This window comes from Ornithodoros turicata, chromosome 3 (assembly GCF_037126465.1).
Source record: "Ornithodoros turicata isolate Travis chromosome 3, ASM3712646v1, whole genome shotgun sequence".
NCBI lineage: Eukaryota > Metazoa > Arthropoda > Arachnida > Ixodida > Argasidae > Ornithodoros > Ornithodoros turicata.
The window spans coordinates 19,080,046-19,099,674 of record NC_088203.1 but is presented as its reverse complement, the minus strand read 5'-3'; the positions used below and the strand labels follow the sequence as shown (position 1 = coordinate 19,099,674).

Below are 19,629 nucleotides of genomic sequence, written 5' to 3'. Positions count from 1 at the left end.
GTAACTGCTACAGGATTCGTGGCTATTGTGTTTCAAAGAAAAAAGCACAAAAGCATCGATTATGTATCATTGCTGTTTTGATGACATGCTGTAATTACAAATTCTACTAATGAGCAGCGAATTAGCACTCAGGATTCGCGAAATTTAATGGCTGAAACTATGTCAGCTGTGTATGGTTCGCAAAAAAATAGCTGGGCGAGTGCTGCCGCACTGCATGGAGTTCGGTCAACCTCAACTCTTGCGGCGCTTGTGCTCTTCTGTTAGCCATGCTTCGTTGCTATGACAACTGTGCTGTGCCGCATCTGTAACGCATGAAAATGCAACAGTGTGAACCAGGCATTATTCTAAATTATTCCTTGTGTTTCAGCGACAACAACCGCAAGACCAAGTCTCTGGCCATAATTATCGTGATCGTTCTACTTCTGGCGCTGTCGTTCACTCTTCTCCTCTTTCGTAAGCCCGTTATTTGCATCTCACTACGCCTTAAGCAAGCGCCGAGAGCACAGCCCTCGTCTTAATTGACTTGAGCACCGCTTCAGTGCCCGAAGCGTGTGTTTGACATGTGTCTGACATGTGGATTGCTCCTGTTAAACATGGTGCTAGAAATATAGCGTGTCTGCTACCTTGCGTATTTAACTGCTGCATTTCTGATGGTGTCTTCCCATCCAAAATGCAAATAGCCAAGGTCTGTTTAATTCATAAAGGCGGAGACCTTGACGTAATGCCTAATTACCGACCAATCTTTATTCTTCCTGTCTTCTCCAAGGTTTTTGAAAAAAACTATTTACAGCAGAATCTATAGTTTTCTTGACCGCCACTCAATTTTAACATGTGCGCAATTTGGTTTTCGAAAGTCACGATCCACAGAAATGGCACTTTTGAAGATGAAGGAAATAATAATTGGGGGCATAGAGAGCAAGCTATTGGCATTTGCGCATTTTTGTAGATTTTTCAAAGGCCTTCGTTATCATTAATCATGTCATCTTACTGGAAAAATGCTACCTCTATGGCTTACGTGGCACAAGCTTATCCTTACTATCATCTTGTCTTGGAAGTCTGTTCCAGTGTGCAGTGCTAGACAGCTTTGGATTATCTTTAAAACCGATCAGGTGCGAAGTACCTCAGGGAAGTATGTTGGTTCCCTTAGGGTTAATTTAATATCCAGATAATAGTTTCGTTTTATACGCAGACCACATAAGCATCTTTATCAGTGGACGTGACGCTTTCGCAGTTTCGCAGTACGGTTTCGCAGAAGGGAAACATCGTACGTAAACTTGCAGAATGGTCTAAATTTAAAGTTAAACCCTAATAAAACTAAAGCGGTAATGTTTAAACCTAAAAGTCGCAAGGTGACTATAAAAAGCGACATAAAACTGAATGGCGTTGTTATTGACGTCCTTAACACAGTAAAAATTTTGGGCGTCTACTTATCTGACACTTTATCACCGGATGTCCGTATTAATCATGTTCCCGCAAAGGTATGCTCTGCCATCACTGCAATCAATAGGTGCAAACATTTCCTGCCTCCTGACGTTTTAAAACAGCTGTACCATACGTGTGTTAGCGCACACTTCACCATATGCTTGCTGGTTTGGGGTACCTCTACAAAGTCATCTCTGTCAAGACTGTTGGTACTCCAAAAGAAGTTTTTACACATCCTGGAAAGTACACATTATAGTACACATTATACGCATCCAACCAAGGGTCTTTCTGAAAAACATAATGTAGTTAAAATTTATAATATGTGTAGCTATCGACTGGCTTCAACTTATCAAGCAGCAGTTAGAAATATTGTAGCGGATTTCCTGAACACGATAGATTTGCATTACAAAGACCACTGTTACAATTCCCGTAATCCACTGCATTATGTAATTTCACAGTGCAGGACATCTTATGGCCGTCACACATTGCAGTATAACGCAGTCAAGCTGCTAAATGGCGCCTACGAACCTTGCTCTGCATCAAAGACTGATCAACTGAATTATTTACTTCGCCTTGAGTAACATTACATTTTTTTTTACTGCTATTTGTACACAGCCTATGCATGCAATGAGTGTTTCCACATTGTACTACACCCATAATTTAGCAATTACTTGTAAAATTGCCGAAATCTCCTCTATCTAGGACTTATTATGTTCATGTCTTTCGTAGTGGATTTATTGTTGATGTCGAGAGCCTGTGGCCGTTGTTTGTACGCCACTGCCTCTCAACTTTTTGTCCCCCCTCCCATTCACGAAAAGTGATTATTATTATTATTATTATTATTATTATTATTATTATTATTATTATTATTATTATTATTTCCAGTAAAATCAAGGCTTATCTGTTTTCGTAGTCTCTAAACCGTAGTGTATGCAATTTGCCTTTTTGCTTACATGGTACCAGGTGTTGTAATTGTGGCTGTACGCCCATGGTCTACATGTCATTCATAAAACATCTTGGTATACATTTGGATTCACATCTAAAGTGGAATACGCATTTGACGTGGGTGTTAAAAAAATTCGCTGTACCACTTGCTTGTTGTATAATGTCAGAAGTTATACACCTTATGTGATTCGGAGGATTATATTTCAGACTCTTGGGTATTCTGTGTTAAGATATGGTATAACAGTGTTCTTTAACTGTTCAGCTACTTGGAGGGAACGAATTAATAAGTGTTAAATCAGTTCTTTAAAAAACTTTATGTATTGTTTAGGCTCGGAAGATGGTGATTTGTTTCGACCAAATAATCTTCCTGACTTTATTGATGTATTTGTCAATATTGTTGTACGAAAGCATTATTGGTCTCAAGATTTAAAGTCATGAAGCACCGCACGCGGCAACTGAGAAATCCAGAAGTATATACCTTGCCCCGAATTTTCACGAATTATGGTAAAGGACAGCAGCATTATTATGTTCCAAACACATCTAACGCTTTGCCGTATGATTCCCTTGATTTAGATTCAATTGAAGCCTTGAAGGTTTCGCTGCGCTCTGTAATAGGTACTCTAAAGACTATTTGAGCTATTTCTTTGCCATGTGTTTCTGAGGGTTCGTAGGATTCTTGTGTATATTAATGGGCGGTTCATTATCTGTATCTTATTGCTTGCTCTTTCCTTTTTTACTTTACAATTGTTATTAGTGTTTGACTCTCAAGTGTTCAGCACGCCACTAACTGTTACCTGCCTACAAGCCTCAAGGCTTAGGCGGTTACTGTTATAATCGAGATCTTGTTAAACAGACTAATAAAATTTGGATTATATTGAATTATTATTATTATTACTCGGGAGGAGAGCCAGCCTAACAGAAAACAACGCCTTCACAACGAGGGTCGCTCGTCTAACTGTAAACCATAGTTGTACACGTTACTCGAAAAAAGTAATTCATTACAGTTACTGTTACTACTGTGCGAAAAGTAGTTCTTTACCGTTACAAATTACTTCATAGAAATGTAATACGTTACCGATTAAAAATGTAACGCGTTACTTTTCCCGTTACTTTTAAATTGTGGGCCATAGCAATGCCAACAAGCCTGCAGTGAACGCAACCATGCAGCTCTTGTTGCAAATTCTAATATGAGACACCAACATACATGATAAGCGCAGTTCACAAATACATTTGAAAGCAACATACAAAACACATACACGCGTTTATTACAGATTTATATACACATATAAAACAACATCGAAACGTCCGTATCGTTTTGTTACTATTGTTTCAGCCACACAATTTATCAATACAGTCACCTATTTTACTGTTGCTCCAGTTAGTCCAGTAGGTCGCGGTTGTAAGGGATTATCATAATACTGTGGTGTGCACGGAACACGTGCGGACTATAGAGAAGGCTGTCATAGTGACCTCCGCGTCATTGCTTCAGTCGAACTCGTGGTGGAACAGAAGAAGAAATTGGCTTGCTGAAAAGGGTTGCTATTGTTGACAGAAGGTTAAAAAAGTAATCGATTACTCAGTAATTGATTACCGAAAATAGTAATCAGATTACTTGGAAAATTACTTCCTCACTCAATTATTGAGTACGTTAAAAAATTAACTGAAAAAAAGTAATGGATTACTAGTAACGCGTTACGTACAACTCTGCTGTAAACAGATGACCAACACACCATCCGCCGTTATTTCTACTAAGCACCACCGGCTCCGCAGGCCGGAATGGCGTTCAAGTTCACTCTTATGACAGCTGTACTAGTATGGTGTTCATCGCGCGTGGATTTCGAAGTATATGCCGTACCCACCGCACGAATTAACGCGAAATATTCCTAGTCGCGAATGCTGCCATTGGGTCCAGTATAGGCACGATAACTTCACGCTTACTTTACCAACGGTCCACTATCACCCTCGAATGATGCTCAAGATAAAACACGGTATTTATTTCGCTCCGTAGGAAGTACCGCTGGCAGGGCAACGACGATGCTCTACATAAGTGGTGCATGGCGTGCCAAAAGATAGTTCCAGGACAAATTTGTTTCACGAAACCGCTTTTTGCTACACATTGTCGGTTCCGTGTTCCGCTATCTGCTTGCGCTGGTATTCAATCGTTAGGTCCTTGCAATTAACTCCAGTAGTGACACAACAAGGTTACGTACTGTTTTCGACACAGTTGTCTGAAACAAGCGCCTCGCGGGCCCCTTCCCCCTTTTACCCCTTCCCAAATCTCCAGGTGTTCCAAGAGTATTGAGTAATAAACACGTGCAGCATGTGGCCTACACTGACCGGTGATTTCGGACAACAGTGTCGCAAGCAGTGCTATAATAGTACATAACTTTGTCCAATGAAACTTCAATAAACGAAAGCTGGCGCGCAGAGCCACCATTTCGTAGCGTAAAAAGCTGTGTAAAAAAGCTCGAACGCGGCGAAGTAAACATTGTAATATATTCTTTTAAAAATTTTTTCGAGACTACGCGTACTCAGACACACGATGCTTTCTTTTTCTTTTCTTTTTTTTTTCGCGAAGGTGTGCACGAAGTAGACATTTTTACTTTTTTTACGTAATTTTTACATAAACTTTTAACACTCACGCGTTTTATTTTCCATTCATTTCATCTTCACCACAAATTCCGTACTTAAACTTGACTAAACGTGCAGTTGACTCTTAAAACTCTGCGGCACCTTACGAAGCAAAATATAGGGGAATCTGCGTTCTAGGACCCGGACGGCCAAGGCACTTGTGAAATTTGTTCAGAGCTCTGGGATGGACACCACGTTTTATGCATGGGCTTGTGATAATTGTGAACATGTGAATAGTAGACATCTGAATAGGGAACATGTGAATAGTGAATAGCGGACTTGCGAGTAGACCACATGAGAAGTATTTTTTGGGGAGTGGGGGGCGTGTGGGAGGAGGGTGAGAATTTATGTTAGGAGTAGCAGAACATGTCGGGAGACGAGTTCAATTTCTCCTCTTTTTGTGTGTGTTACAAACAGGCAAAGCCAGCTTCAAAACGTTTTCTTCGCAATGTGAAGTTTGCATTTCGATAACGTGCAGATGGAGCCTTTGGTAGGAGAGGAGGCGACGGCGGCGACGGCGACGACGATGCTCAGGAAGGCACTACGCAGAACTACGACTTTTTGGATACTAAAGACGGTGCGTCCGGTAATGGTGACAGTGGAAGCATGACCAATGATGACACGGCGACAGGTAAGCTTTGTGAAGAGCAAAAGACACGAAAGCAGCCACGACCACATAGGGCCTCAGGCCCCATTTAGCTCCAGCTGTGAAGGACAGCTGTGTTCCTTGACAAGGGCGGCTGTGTCGATCGTCGCCGTTTGTGACGCTTTTAGTCTCACAAAGAGCCACAAAGTACTACTGCGCCTGCACGACCTGTCCTGCGAGTCTTACGCAATTTGTCATTGTAGTCTACGCGTTTGATCCTGTATATACCCCCAAAATACTGATTCCCTATGGTTCGGTTTCGCCAGCGCCGCTTAACGTTTGAACCGAGATCAACGGCCCCGTAACTTAAATTAAGCGCGGAACTCTGCTTCACTAAAGGGAGTTATTGTCACTGATCACGTCGCAAACTGACGTTTATATAGGAGGGCTGTTCAAGTCAATCCGGGACTTTTCATTTTTCGCAAAAGTAAAATGAACTTACAGGCGAGAAATTACTTTTATTTTTAACATAATCTCCAGCTGCACTAATGCACTTGTCCCAGCGTTTTACGAGGGCTTGGATGCCAGCTGCAACTCAAAGTCCAGATACCAAAACCGTTTTCAGAACAAAAATCCGTTCGGTAGATCGTCCGCAAAAAATTCGTGAAGGAACGCCATTTTTTTCTTTATTTGGTTTATTGCGCATCTTCAAAGAAGCGGCTTTCCTTTACCCCCAGTGTAAGAGACTGAAAGAGCACAGTGCCGCCTCATGCGTCGATGATTAGCTTTAACTTGCGGAAACAAAACAAAAACACAAATCTATCGGGTGACTCTATCGCGACTGCCCTCATCTTGGGCTGCATTTTGTTTTCTTTTAATCTTTTTTCCAGGACGCAAGAGGCGATGGTGTGCTCTTTCATCCTCTCGTACTGGGGGCGAAGGAAAGACGCGTCTCTAGAGATGCGCAATGAATAAAATAAAGAAAAAAATGGCGTTCCTTCACGAATTTTTTGCGGACGATCTATCGAACGGATTTTTGTTCTGAAAACGGCTACGATATCAGGTGACCGAAAGGAACAGATGTTCTCATTGGGACAACTTTGTAGCTTTTATAATTAAAAAGTTAATTAATGAAAGTTAATTAAGACATTGCCTTTGGACTTTGCTAATGCCCTGCTAGGGAGTCCCCTTCAGCATATGCTATATTGCAATTGATTTCATCTTGGAAAAAGTGCTATATATATTTTTAAAAAATATGTTCACACTTAGCGTGGACACCCTGTATATATATATATATATCCTGTTATATATATATATATCCAGTCCTGACGAAGGCGGAGCTTCCGCCGCAACGTTGACTTCCCCCTTAACTTTCCACTAGTAAATAAATAACTCCCCCTTTTTCTACTTCCTACATCTTCGTTGTCTGCCTCATATTTTGTTAGTACCTATTTAATTTCGCGGTCGCCCGAACCCCTTTCTTCCAGTATATATATATACAAAAAATAGCCGGGGTAAATAGGGTAAATAGCCGAAGCTCTGTAGCTGCACGTTGAGCACATGTTTACAATTTGATCGTCCACTCCCTGCCAAGTACCGCTGTTTCGTCCTACTTGGGACTCGTCAGCCTGGCGTAGGGAAGTGACACGATCTTGGGTCGGCGCTAACAGTGCGTCTCGGCGAGACGTCAATGTTCCACGGTGACGGCGCCACCTGTGGAGGCCGCGCTAGCAAGTACATATACAACGTGCAGCTACAGAGCTTCGGCTATATAGCCTTTGTATAGGTACTTGCTAGCTTGCACTGCGGCCTCCACAGGTGGCGCCGTCACCGTGGAACATTGACGTCTCGCCGAGACGCACTGTTAGCGCCGCCCCAAGATCGTGTCACTTCCCTACGCCATGCTGACGAGTCCCAAGTAGGACGAAACAGCTGTACTTGGCTGGGAGTGCACGATCAAATTGTAAACATATATATATATACACACGGGGCATTACGAATCAGCCATTGGTTAGACAGCAAAAAAAGTAGGTGGAGCTTCAACAGTAAGCAGGTCCCCATTAATGGCCAAATTCCCTTTCCATACACGGCTCTGGTGCAGACATAGCACCTCTGCCAGAGCACACTCCTCACGAGTGGAGGGATGTAACACAGTAATTATAACCCGGTCCCTTAGTGGTCCTGGAAGCTTTTATAATTTTCAATTTTCTTTATTTTGTAAAACGAAGCGTTGTTCGTTGTGAGGGATGCAAGAAACGAACAATTAAAATTCAGAAATTATCATGATGGCACGCACTTTTAAGGGTGCTGCATTGATTAAACCGAAACCGTTGAAAATTTGCAGTTGCCTAATGAAAATCAAATATCAATTAAGTAATCATTCCATACATGTTCCACAAAAGTCCCGTACACATCCACGTGGTATCCTTGTAGGATTATTACAGGATATCAACAAAATTCGAGAAATGCTATCACTTGGATGCCCTTAGGATGTCCTGTAGATAAGCATGCTCAAAATGATCATGTCCCATGGATATCCCGATCTCCCAGCACGATATCTGTTGGATGTCCCATTCGTGGCTTTGTTCCCTCAGGAATCTCTGCCGGAGCACTCACCTAGTCAACCATCATCCCGATTAATTCCAAATAAATTATGACCCGTTAGCACATTTCAGCGAGCCCATCTGAAGCAGACGTGTCCATTGAATCAGAATGGCTTCGCGACAACAGTCCTATCCTGATGTGCACCATGGGATTCAAGAAGCAAGACCAGGCCTTGTTCATTCCTGACGGCCTATGCAGTATCGTTGTCTTCAGCGGTGGATTGCAGAGTGACAACACCTTTTACAACACACACTCACAAAAAGACTACTTCGACTCCTTCCGACGCACTACCAAAGATTTCAATCGAACCCAGCTGGGATTTGACGTTATGTGGAGGTGAAGTGGAGCTTTATAATTACTATTACGAACTTAATCTTGTGTCTTCAGAATTTGTTATTGCCCTGACCCACGTGTCACATGACAGCGTACGTTATACTAAGACTCAATATATATATATATATTTTTTTTTGAGTGACTGGCATCACGTTGCTCATATCTGATTGACTGGCAGAGCTACGGAGTCGGAATCGCAGGGCGCTAACGGAGCACGCAAGCGCAACCGTAAAAGCAACAGTGTGAACCAGCCTTAATACTCTACGCATGCGAAGGACAACAAAACAAAGCGTTTTAGTATATCGGACTCATATACCATAGCCCAGCGGTTGTCTGCAAACTAATCCGCACGAGGTAGGCAGGCGAATTCCAATGACGGCTCACAAGACACTATAGACGAAATGCAATACCCAGCGCCCTCCTGTAGCGCGCACAAACCTTCGAAATTCCGCAATGTTTGTGGCGCCATACCCGACCGTGGCCTACCGAGTGCTGTGCAGCAGTTCTATTGCGTGTCATGCCTCACACATGTGTTGTTCCATTATTCGTATTATTCACGTGCGAGACCAGGAGGTCAGGAAAGAATTCAAGCAAGGAAAGAGTGCTTCAAATACCTGTATGCCTTATTGCATTGGAAGCATTCGAGCGCGGTCATTTCGATTTTGGCCGAGAGAATTACGTTAACCTATAGTGCAACGCTGTTCTGTTATCGAGTCCCAGGATATGTTTAGACGGTTTAGGCCCGGTTTCAGCAACGCCGATTAATACTTGAACTGAGATCAACGGTCCCTCCTTAACTTGAATTTAACACTTAAATGTGCTTCACAAACGGTCGTTGTTATTACTGAAACATTCATCACGTCACCAACTCGTTTGCAAAAAAGAATTTAGCGTTAACTTCAATTTAAGCAACGCTTGATCTCGGTTGAAAATTAACCAGCGTTGATGAAACCGGGTCTTAGTAGAGTTCATTTGGGAACTATATAGTGCACCGTATACAGCAGAAACATTTGGTACAAAATAAAAGCTTACTGCGATTGCAACAATTATCGATGGTCAATAGAGAGGTTTAGGCGACCGTTTTGACGTTCGGTGATCCACTGAGCGCGACCGGAGCGGTGGTAAGAAAAATGGCTCTAGCAGGGTCATCATTCCGTTTTCCGTTTCGCACCGCTAACTGCGCTCCCTGCCTTTGTACACGGGAAGTAGTAGAACAAATGCAAGTGACTTGCTAAGCTTTTTTTCCAGTGAAAGCAATGCGGTACTGTTCATTATTACAATTTTCACTATTTGAAAATAATTCCAAGCCGTTGCTTTAATAAACCTGGATATTAAAAAAGACCGGTCGGCTTTCCAATAGCCAAGACTGGGTCGACTTTGGTGGAAGCTTCTTGTAAACAATAAATTTGTGCTTGATGTTGTCAGTCCCGGGTTCATTTGTGAACTTTTCGAGTGCCCTACAGGATCCTCGTCGATCCGAAAACGTTTCCGGAGCCGCTGCTGAGACGCATCGCCCTCAGCAGCAGCAACAAACGACGAGGGCCGCGCCTGGTCCTCACCTCCGGCGGCAGGCATCTTGACACCCGGTTGTGTGGACCGTCTCGCTCCGCTCAGACAGCGCGGCAGCGCAGCGGGAGCCCAGCTCCGCTCACCGGCTAACGGTCAAATGTCGCGCGCATGCGCAGTTGCGTCAGGGACTCTGTAACGGTTAGCAGCTATAACTCTCTATTCATCGCGAAACTATCAATAGTTTGCAACAGTAACAGTGTAGAGTTTTAGTGAAAGTGTTCACGATAACAGTTTCGAAAATCTGATAAGTCAATCTCTTTCGTTGGAACGAGTGACATCGTATTGCTAAGCTTGGATTTGATAACTTATTTGATTATTCGATATCGTATCGTTTTCGTAGAATTCTTCCGATGCACTAAAACTCCCTATAGTGTAGGTATGCCAGCGATAGTTTCGTATCAGTACTACATGTTCCTTAACTGGTTTTCTCTCAGGCTTCTGCTTTTTGAATGAAGAAGACTGACGGCCACCGCAAATTCATAGAGAATCCATCTTCCACATGACATGTTTGGGATAAAGTCAGTCTCTTTTCTAGTGACGTGAACGCACCTTTGCTGTGTCAACATTGAACTTATCTTTTCCCTTGACGGCTAGTTGCCACTTCTGTCTCAGGAAAGCTGTGGAAGGCGACTCTATGGTATATATTACGTGACGTGTTAGCCGAGCATGAAGTGTCCTCAGACTATGCACAGTGTGAGGCGCATACCTGAGGGGGACTATCTGTTTGGTAAACAGTCACATGAAATGCAGTGAAACCTAACGTGGCAGTTTTGTAGTTTGCTCGACTGCGAAAGCTCAGATTCACCAAGCTGAGAAAAATCGGATATCATACTAGCTCGTAACAATAATTATCATAGCGAGTTTCATGGCAACAATTGCAATCTATAAGCTTTTTATACCAAATGTTTCTGTTGTATCAAGTGTGTTAACTATAGTTCTGAAATGGGCTCTAAAAAACTGTCTAAATTTCTCCTGGGATGGGATAACAAGGCAGCGCTGCTCTAGGTTCTCGTAATGCCCTTGCCCAAAATCGAAATGACTGCGCTTAGTGTTTTCAGTCCAATATAAAGAGTCCAGACATTTAAGCACTCTTAAAGTAGCACAGAAGTCGTTTTTAACACTGTTTTCTTCCTATAAAACTGTGAGGTAGGATGAAGTAGGCCAGTAAGATGCACCCTGAGAAGTAATTCACACCACAGAGTCATAATTACGGCAGATATCGAATTTCATTACGCCGCAAAAAGCGACCGCACGCAACGGCGGCGGAGAGCAGTACCAGCCTGAGACCTGCCTGGGACCTCGAGCTGACGCAACAGGGTGTACGCTTGCTGATTGGTCCAGAGAAATCTTGTCTGCTACTTCGCTGTCGTCTGCTACTCGGCTGTTCGGGATTCTGAAAAAGCTTTTCTCCTGGCTCGTTTATGATTGGGCCGCTCCTTCTATCCCCAATTCTCCGGGAGAACTGGCAAAACTGGTTTACGGCGGCAAAGGGACAGGGCGCTGACCCCCACTGACCGGCGAACCAGAAAGAGTTCCACCTGTAACGTCGTCGGTGACGTGTCATCATACCTTCTCCTCCTCGTTAGGTATAGGGCGCCTCGAACATGGCGGAATTCCGCAGGTTTTCCTGCGCGCTACAAGAGGGCGCTCAGTTCTGCATCCACTCCATTAAACAAGGTGCACGAATTTACTTTTGTAGTAGTTGGTGGTGCACTGCTCTTTCAGTACACTTCGCTTATCTATGTTATCGAATGGAACGTGAACTCCAAAGGGGTAGGTGACACTTGCTATGATCCTCCTGTAGCTCCCGCAAAACCTACCAGCGTACGCATGCTATTCCTGAAAAACTGCGTGTGCGCGTGCGTGATTGGTTTTAGTACGTCGTACGCTATCGCATTTCCGTAGATAAGGGATGGCGTTGGTGGTTCTGAGTACCCGTCTAACACAAAGAGCTTCGCGCGGTCAGCTGAATCACCAATGCTATCCCTTACGTAGGCAAATGTGATAGCGTACCATTTACTAAAAGTCAATATCGTATTCGTCTCGGTTCTTACTCTCGCGCCTTCCAGAACGCTTCTTGTGCCAAACAATCCCTAAACCCCAAAAGAACGTGGGATATTTGGCGAATAATACGAACGTCGTTTATTCTTTTCTTGTCTTTCCTCTTTTCTAATTTTCACCGTGATTTACAGTGAGCATTCGTCGACGGCAAATAGACTCTTAACTCCTGAGGGACACGCCGCAATGCTTCAATATTTCAAAGAAGGGCTCAGGCACTACGGAACCCTGGACACTGAAATCGAAAGCAACACCGGAGTCAGCTACCTCACCGACATCATCAGCTTGCTTCAGGTAAACAGGACAGAAAATGGCCTGCACGGTGTCGAACCGCATTGGCGCCACTTTGCTTGTTGTGCTCTTTGCTGTATAGGTTGGCAGTTTGGCATTTGTCTACCGTGGAGGTCTTGAGCGTCGAGTATCATCGCATCGCACCTCAGGTCTTGTCGCATTTGCGGCTTCGTCACCGTCGCTTAGATACACCCCTGAAGCAGGAACCGAAACCGAATGCCAGTCATGTGGCTTTACGGCTCGTTTCCTGACATTGCATTGAGCGTTCACTCCGAAGACGATTTCGGAATTCCGACGAATATCCCCGTATAGCGTGGAGTGCCCAAAGCATTTGCACTGGCCCAAAGCAACTATGAACTTTTAGCTTACGTGGAATGACCACTACCTCTTTCGTTGTTTGTCCCATATACGGGCGCATGCGAAGTAGGTACTTCTGTCAGACTGGTGTTGTTTGTCCAACTATTCGCAGCGGGATCGCCATATAGGGGGCGACACCGTCACCTTACCAGTGTGGATGACACGCCGGCCGAGGTTCGGAGTGTGCATTCACCGGAAGATTACTTGTGCCGCGATGGTACGGTACTGTTCGGTTCCCCAATGCTCACATACTGCACTAAACGCAGAACAAACTAGTAAAAGTAGACGACACGAGGAAGCTATCCACACTACAGCAGTTCATCGTTTATCCGCAGCACGCAGACACCGTTCGGTCGCGGAGCGGATACACGTGTTCAACTTAACCTAAAAAAGGGTACGTTTTAGTCGCGCCCTACGCTTGTTTCTATTGGCTGCAATAGCTAGTGGCATCATTCTACGTCGTGATGACACAGGCTCGAATCCTGTCACCGGCTGTGCTGTCTGAGGTTTTCCTGGGTTTTCCGAAGACTTTCCAGACGAACATCGGCACAGTTCCTCTTGAAGTCGGCCCAGGACGCACACTAACCCCCCCCCCGTCTCCCTCTCCTTTGTGCTGTCCTCTCCCCATCTGTCCACGTCTGTACGCCGCTCATAGCCACAGTTGCTTCGCGGCGCTAACACGGAATCAAAAAAAGAAAGAGCTCCAGGTGTGTAGCACTTGCTTGTAGTGAAAACACTTGCAGCTCAAGTCGCATTCGTTGTAGTTAGAACACTTCGGCACTGTTCACGATGTGCCCACTGTAAGTAGAAGGCACTGTGTTCTGATTGGGTGAGGTGATGCATTCCGTAGGTCAGGGTCAGGTTGTCGGTGTCAATGTCGGGTAAGGTTTGTGCATTCTGCTTCATGGTGTCAAAATCAGCAAGAAAGAACGCTCCGTCATACACTTCGTAGGATCCGGTGGCGGACACTTTGAGGTATTGCGATATGGTGATAATCCTCAGTGCCATTTTAAGTTCAAGTGGAGTTGGGATGAGGTCTCTTAGACGAATGGTTGATCAAAAGTTTTCCAGGCTGTCCTGTGCGAACCTTGAAGTGAGGACGTAGTCAAACTTCAAATCTCCAAGGAGGTGCTTTTGTAGCTGGAGAATGGACGTGTTAGAAAGGAGCACCCCGCGCTGACATGGTTTGAAGTGCCCATTTCCGATCTTCGCACGTGAAAAAAAAAAAAAAATCATGAATTTCTCGAGGGCAAGCTACTGCCTCGCTGTGCTTGTCGATGTTGTGGTTGCTCATAGCCATAACGGGATGGCGACTACACATGAGGTCAAACCAATGGTTCACTTGTTCGATGAACCATGCTGTTGTCGAGACGTGTTATGGCTATTCATGCTTGTCTATACCATGTACACAGGGCCACTGCTGTCGCATGAAGGAATATCTTCATAGAATTCGAAACTTTCATTTTATCAAAATGATTTGGTTCGATTACTCCTTTTCTGAGAGATGCTCATGGAAGATCTCTTTCTGCTCTTCCCAGGCCCTGATCTTTCTTTGGTCTCTTCGGTGAGCACGTTCCTGCCACTGTATTCGCTTCAAAAGCTGCTATTTTTCAGCGCTTGAAAGGGTCTAGAAATGGTTTTCGTTTCAAATGAAGCTCTTCTATATGCCTGTGTCCATGAGGGAAGAATCCTGGAGAGCCTTACCGTTTCACTGCAGCTCACGGAAATGTTACATCCCTGTGATGTGCTCCATGCACTTACGTCAAGTGGGGATGGCACCTGCATTACAGAAATATCTTATATCCTTACCTTATATAAATACCTTATCCGGTGCAGTGTCACACTTATTCTTCGCACACATGCACTGATATGAACACCCATGACATGAGCACTTCAGATATGAAATCTTGTCACATTTGTGCATCTCAGTACGATAATAAAGTCGTAGAGTAACGCCAGTAGGTTGTGTTTCGTTCCTCTGTACTCTGCATGCACTACCTTTATGGTGTACTATGTAAAGTATAATGCGCGCGCGTAAAGCGCATTCGCGCCAGTTTTCGTCGCGCATAGATTCAGTGATCATTCAGGATCATATATGGCAACAATCCGTTTTTATTCAGGCCATTCAGTAATCATTCAGGATTCTATCTTGATGTAGTCCGATTTTATTCAGTGATCGTTCAGGATCATATCCGGCTGCAACCAGTTTTTATTCAGGCCATTCAGTAGTCATTCTGGATTCTGTCTGGATGTAGTCCGATTTTAATCAGTGATCATTCAGAATCATATCCGGCTACAGTCAATTCTTATTCAGGCTATTCAGTAAGCATGGAGGAACCTATCCGGCGCATGTCTGAAAATATTCAGGCCCTGTACGCGATCACTCTGGTTGTGTTCAGGTTTGGTTCAGGAATTGGTTGCAAAACCGGATTGATTCCTGATGCCCCATTTCTGAATAAATCCTGATTGACATTCCCGCCCAATTTTGAATTCAGACCGGAATCAGACATGATTCAGATAACCTGATTCGTTCCGGATTCCGGAATTTCCGTACGGGATGCGCACGAACCGGAATAGCTAATGTATACTGACACTGACTAGCTATTCGTTAAGTTCGTGTATATGCAAACACGTCAGCAGGTTGTACTGGACGTAGCTTCTGCTTGAAACACTATATCCCCTAGTAGCACAATTTGTTGCCGGAACGTTGTGGTAATGTTTTACTCAAACGTTGCAAAAACGTGGCTAATGTCCTCTTGAAAATCTGTTGGCGGCGTTGTGACAGTCCTAGAAGCATGTTACCCCAACACAAATACAATATTGAGGTGTCATTTCCGTTGTTTCCACAATATTGTGATACTGTTATAGCAATATTCTTCAACGCGAGACACCATTTGGGTAACGTTTCTGCTACATTATGACAGTGTGACAGTCATATCTATAGAACGCAACGCCGCATTTACACAACAGTTGTGTAACGTTCCTACAACATTGTAAAGCGTTACATACGTCAGATGAGTAATGTTGCCCGAAGGTGATTGAGGAACGTTCTGACAGAGAGAGAACACGCTCAAGCGCCACATGTCGGAAAGAAATAATCGTCGGATACCCAGGCACCGCCTGCTAAGTACATTTCCTTTCATGTTCTGTCCAGGAACTGCGCTCTGTCCAACGCGAAGCGACGAACGGTACGAATATACCGTGCTTCCTGTTCTACGGTGCAGCTTTGCTCTACCACGAGAACTTCGACGCAAAAATGGTGGCAGCATTTAATAAAGTCATAACGTAAGTGGCGCGCCGTCACTCAATAAGGCAGCCTGCAACAGATCGCAGGTGCGCTAACAAGGTCATACACCATGAAGAACGTAAAGTGGTCTCTTGATTGGGATCTATAATTTCCCCATCCGATTGTTATCGGAACCCATACTAAACGATGCCTACAACAACGTTCAACAATGCTTGTGAGTTCTATATACAGGATTTGATAGCTCCTTGTTGGGTTTGCTATTAACGCGTCAGCTGCGTGTCCGTACCACAATGTTCTACTGGCTATGTAATATATGGAAATAGTCACGGGAGTCTCACGAAGGGCTAACGGCTGAATAATTCGTGAACAGGTGGTGCCATCGATGCACTTTCGTTTTGGTAAGTATCCTTGCGACATCGGCCATGGAGTGCGCAGTGAGCGGCTCACTTGCATACGCTCACTGACTAAATAAACACGTTTAAATTTTACTTCGCACGATTACAGAACCTTTGTTTACGCATCGGAGCCTCCAGCGAAAGGAAAAAAGAAACGCGTCAACACTTAGTGATTTGTCCGAGTAATTAATCGGTTTCGGTTTACATATTTCTTGCGCGGAGCGGTGCAGCAATGCGCTCTTTGGATCAGCTATCAGGCTGTCAATTTCGTGTTCAATTTCGTGCGCCTGGTTCACACATGGGGGTGACGGAAGACTGCGAACAGCCGCAAGAGACGCTTTGGTATTCCTTCTGAAAGCCACTGGTATACAGCACTGGAGGTTCTGTCGTTCCGTAGGCGAGATAGCGTGGATTATGACGAATGCCCCGCGAACGCTATGTACTAGTTGGGTACAGAGGTTGGATGGAGAACGAGAAGGAACACCAAATTGTTGGCGATGTTGGTGAGAAACAAAAAAAAAGCGTCTCCTGCGGTCTTACGGCTGCTCCTTATCTTCCGTCACCCCCGTGTGCCAACCAGGCGGATGAACACGAAATTGACCCCGATAGCTGATCCAAAGAGCACCCTGGTGCGCTGCTCCGCGCTAGATATATATGTAATCCGAAACCGATTAATTGCTAGACAAAAACAGTGCTAACGCGTTTTCTTTTTTTTTTTTTCTTTCTTGGAATACATTTTTTTGCTGAAGGCCCCGATACGTAAAAACGGATGTTTCGTAGTCGTGCGAAGTGAAATTTGAAAGTTCGAATGTTTATTTATTTAGTCAGCGTATGATAATGAGCCTTTTCCTACTCCGTTCATGGTCGATGTCCCAAGTATCCTTTCAAAAACGAAAGTTCTTCGAGGGCGTCACCTGTTCACGAATTATTTGGCGGGGGACCTTCGTGAAACACCCGGTATAGCTCTATATGGAGAGATATGGAGACACAACATATTGAGCATTTCAAGGTGCCTGGGCGTTCTACATTTCCCGCCATTAGCACTTGTCGGTCAACGAGAAGGCCCGTGCCAACACATATGTATAGAACGTTTTCTGACGCAGGAGCACTCAGCCGGACATCGTGCTGTTCCAAACAACTTATTTTGCAAATTACCCAGATTCGCCCAAGTGCAGAGTCACTGGTGCTTCGCTGTGGGACGAAGCAGTGGTTGGAGAACAACCAACGTTCGTAAGTACACCCCTCCAAGGACTCTCCGAACGCCTACCGGCTGTCGTGTACTAAATGCAAGATTCGTCGCAGAAGGAAGGTCGCGACATTACAGGAAGTGATATGTTGGTTTGTGCGACGCGAAAGTATCGGCAACACTGCTCCTCGAAGGTCAAGTTCCGACTAGTGGTGCAAAAATACTGTCGGTACACGTATGAGAATCGAACTATCGATAGTGAGAAAACTATCGATAGCACCGTCAATAGTAAGGAAACCATCGATCGTCAACTATTCGTAAACTATTGGGGAGCAGAAAATCGTGAAAGACAAAGCGTCACTCGTACAAGTTTTACAATACAGTTCAGATCAGCTTACACTGCAACGCTACGTGCCGTTCGAACCAACCGCAAGGTCACGGGATACACGGGATACGGGATAAGCGTTGGATTGACAGGCATCGAAGTCTAATGACTGCGTACGATTTCATGGTGAGCCTCCTTTTCGCTGCTTGCAGTGCATCGAACTCGTACGTTACGACGAAACCGAATGCACTTATGTCGCACGTGATTCTGCTTACGTTGTCACTGTGCACTGAGACCAATAGTGAGAACCAAATCTGGTTATCGATAGTAAAAAGAGAGAAAAAAAGAGTACTATCGATAGTTAATTATCGTATCGGAAAACTATCAATCAAGAAAATAATCAATAAATAAATAATAGCTTTTACACTCTCGATAGTTTTGTATGACTTGTGTGGAGAAGCAGACATACCAGTCGAACGAAACGAGACCCCAAAACAAATCGCAATGTTTAATTGCCGACGTGTCTACACACCAAAGGAACATTCTTCGTACCACCGGATATTCAGTAGAAGAAAAAGCAACAGTTCCTCGCACCTTTTACTTGGCTGTCTTTGCCGTTCTTGCGATTACTTTAAAATCAAGGAAAAGCGAAAACAAGTTCGCAACAACTTGTTCCGGCTCCTCACGACAGCTGCTGGCGGCCTTCGTTTCTTTTGATATGAGACTCTTCCCACAAGCATGGACGACCTTCCTCCACTCCCGCACATTTCCTTGTCGGAAGGCGGCTGACAGTTCTGCCTGATGCCAGCACCGTGCAAGAGGAGGAGGCAAGCCATTCTGCAAGAGCTGTGGACCAGGTGGCAAACGGAGTACATCGCTGAGCTTCCCTCAGCTCATCGCCTGCAGTGTACGGTATCGAACACACCTTCTGTTAACGACTTAGTACTCCTGTCTTCACCTCCTTGCCCAGTGCTTCGAGAGTCACCTGGCAACTTGTTCGGGTTGTGGCACTTTTCCCTGGTCGGGACGGCCTCGTGCGACCATGCAGCGTCAGGCTACCGGACGGAACGTTTATCCGACGTCCTGTCCAGCACCTCCACTAGCTGGAGCTCTAGAACTGGCCATCATCTTCAACATCCTTCGTCCTGGACCAGGCCGGCCCCGGACTATGTTGGAAAAAGGCGAAGCGGCAGCGGGGGCGGCATGAGTCAGTGGGGCACGGGCTAGCGCGGATTGTTCTTCCTTTTGTATTCGTTAGTTTACCCAGTTCGGTTCATAAACATTTGTCCTCTTACGGTCTGGTGACTCGGATCTCTGAGATATTGTACAGAGAATTTTTGCACCGAAGGGCACTCGTGTCATGCGCCATGTTTGCAGTGGAGGAAGGTCGTTCATGCTTGTGGGAAGAGTCTCATACTATAAGAAACGAAGACAATGCCTGTTCAAAGGGTCCATGAGTATTTATAAGAATGCTTTCTCAATGCCAGATAAGGCATGTGACCAAATGGCAAGTCACAGACAAGACAGCCTTCCCTGTTGCGTACTTTCAGTTGTTTCACGGCGAAATAAGAAAAAAAGAGGAGGAAATCAAACAAACAATAAAAAGATAATGCGCCGCGTTGTCATCGTCGCTGTGCCCTCTGATCGTCGAGCAGATACAGCACTATGCAAGGGTGACAG

At 44.7% G+C, this 19,629-nt stretch overlaps 1 protein-coding gene across 1 annotated transcript in view; it reads left to right on the top strand.

Moving 5' to 3' along the window:
- Positions 1 to 19,629, top strand: part of LOC135388255 (uncharacterized) — a 50,810-nt gene that overhangs the window by 698 nt on the left and 30,483 nt on the right. The window contains exons 2-7 of the mRNA XM_064617681.1: positions 368 to 453; positions 5,477 to 5,629; positions 8,260 to 8,524; positions 12,283 to 12,442; positions 15,951 to 16,081; positions 17,542 to 17,668. Of these exons, the coding sequence (XP_064473751.1) occupies positions 5,605 to 5,629; positions 8,260 to 8,524; positions 12,283 to 12,442; positions 15,951 to 16,081; positions 17,542 to 17,668 (708 nt within the window). The 5' untranslated portion in view covers positions 368 to 453; positions 5,477 to 5,604. The remainder of the gene's footprint in view (positions 1 to 367; positions 454 to 5,476; positions 5,630 to 8,259; positions 8,525 to 12,282; positions 12,443 to 15,950; positions 16,082 to 17,541; positions 17,669 to 19,629) is intronic.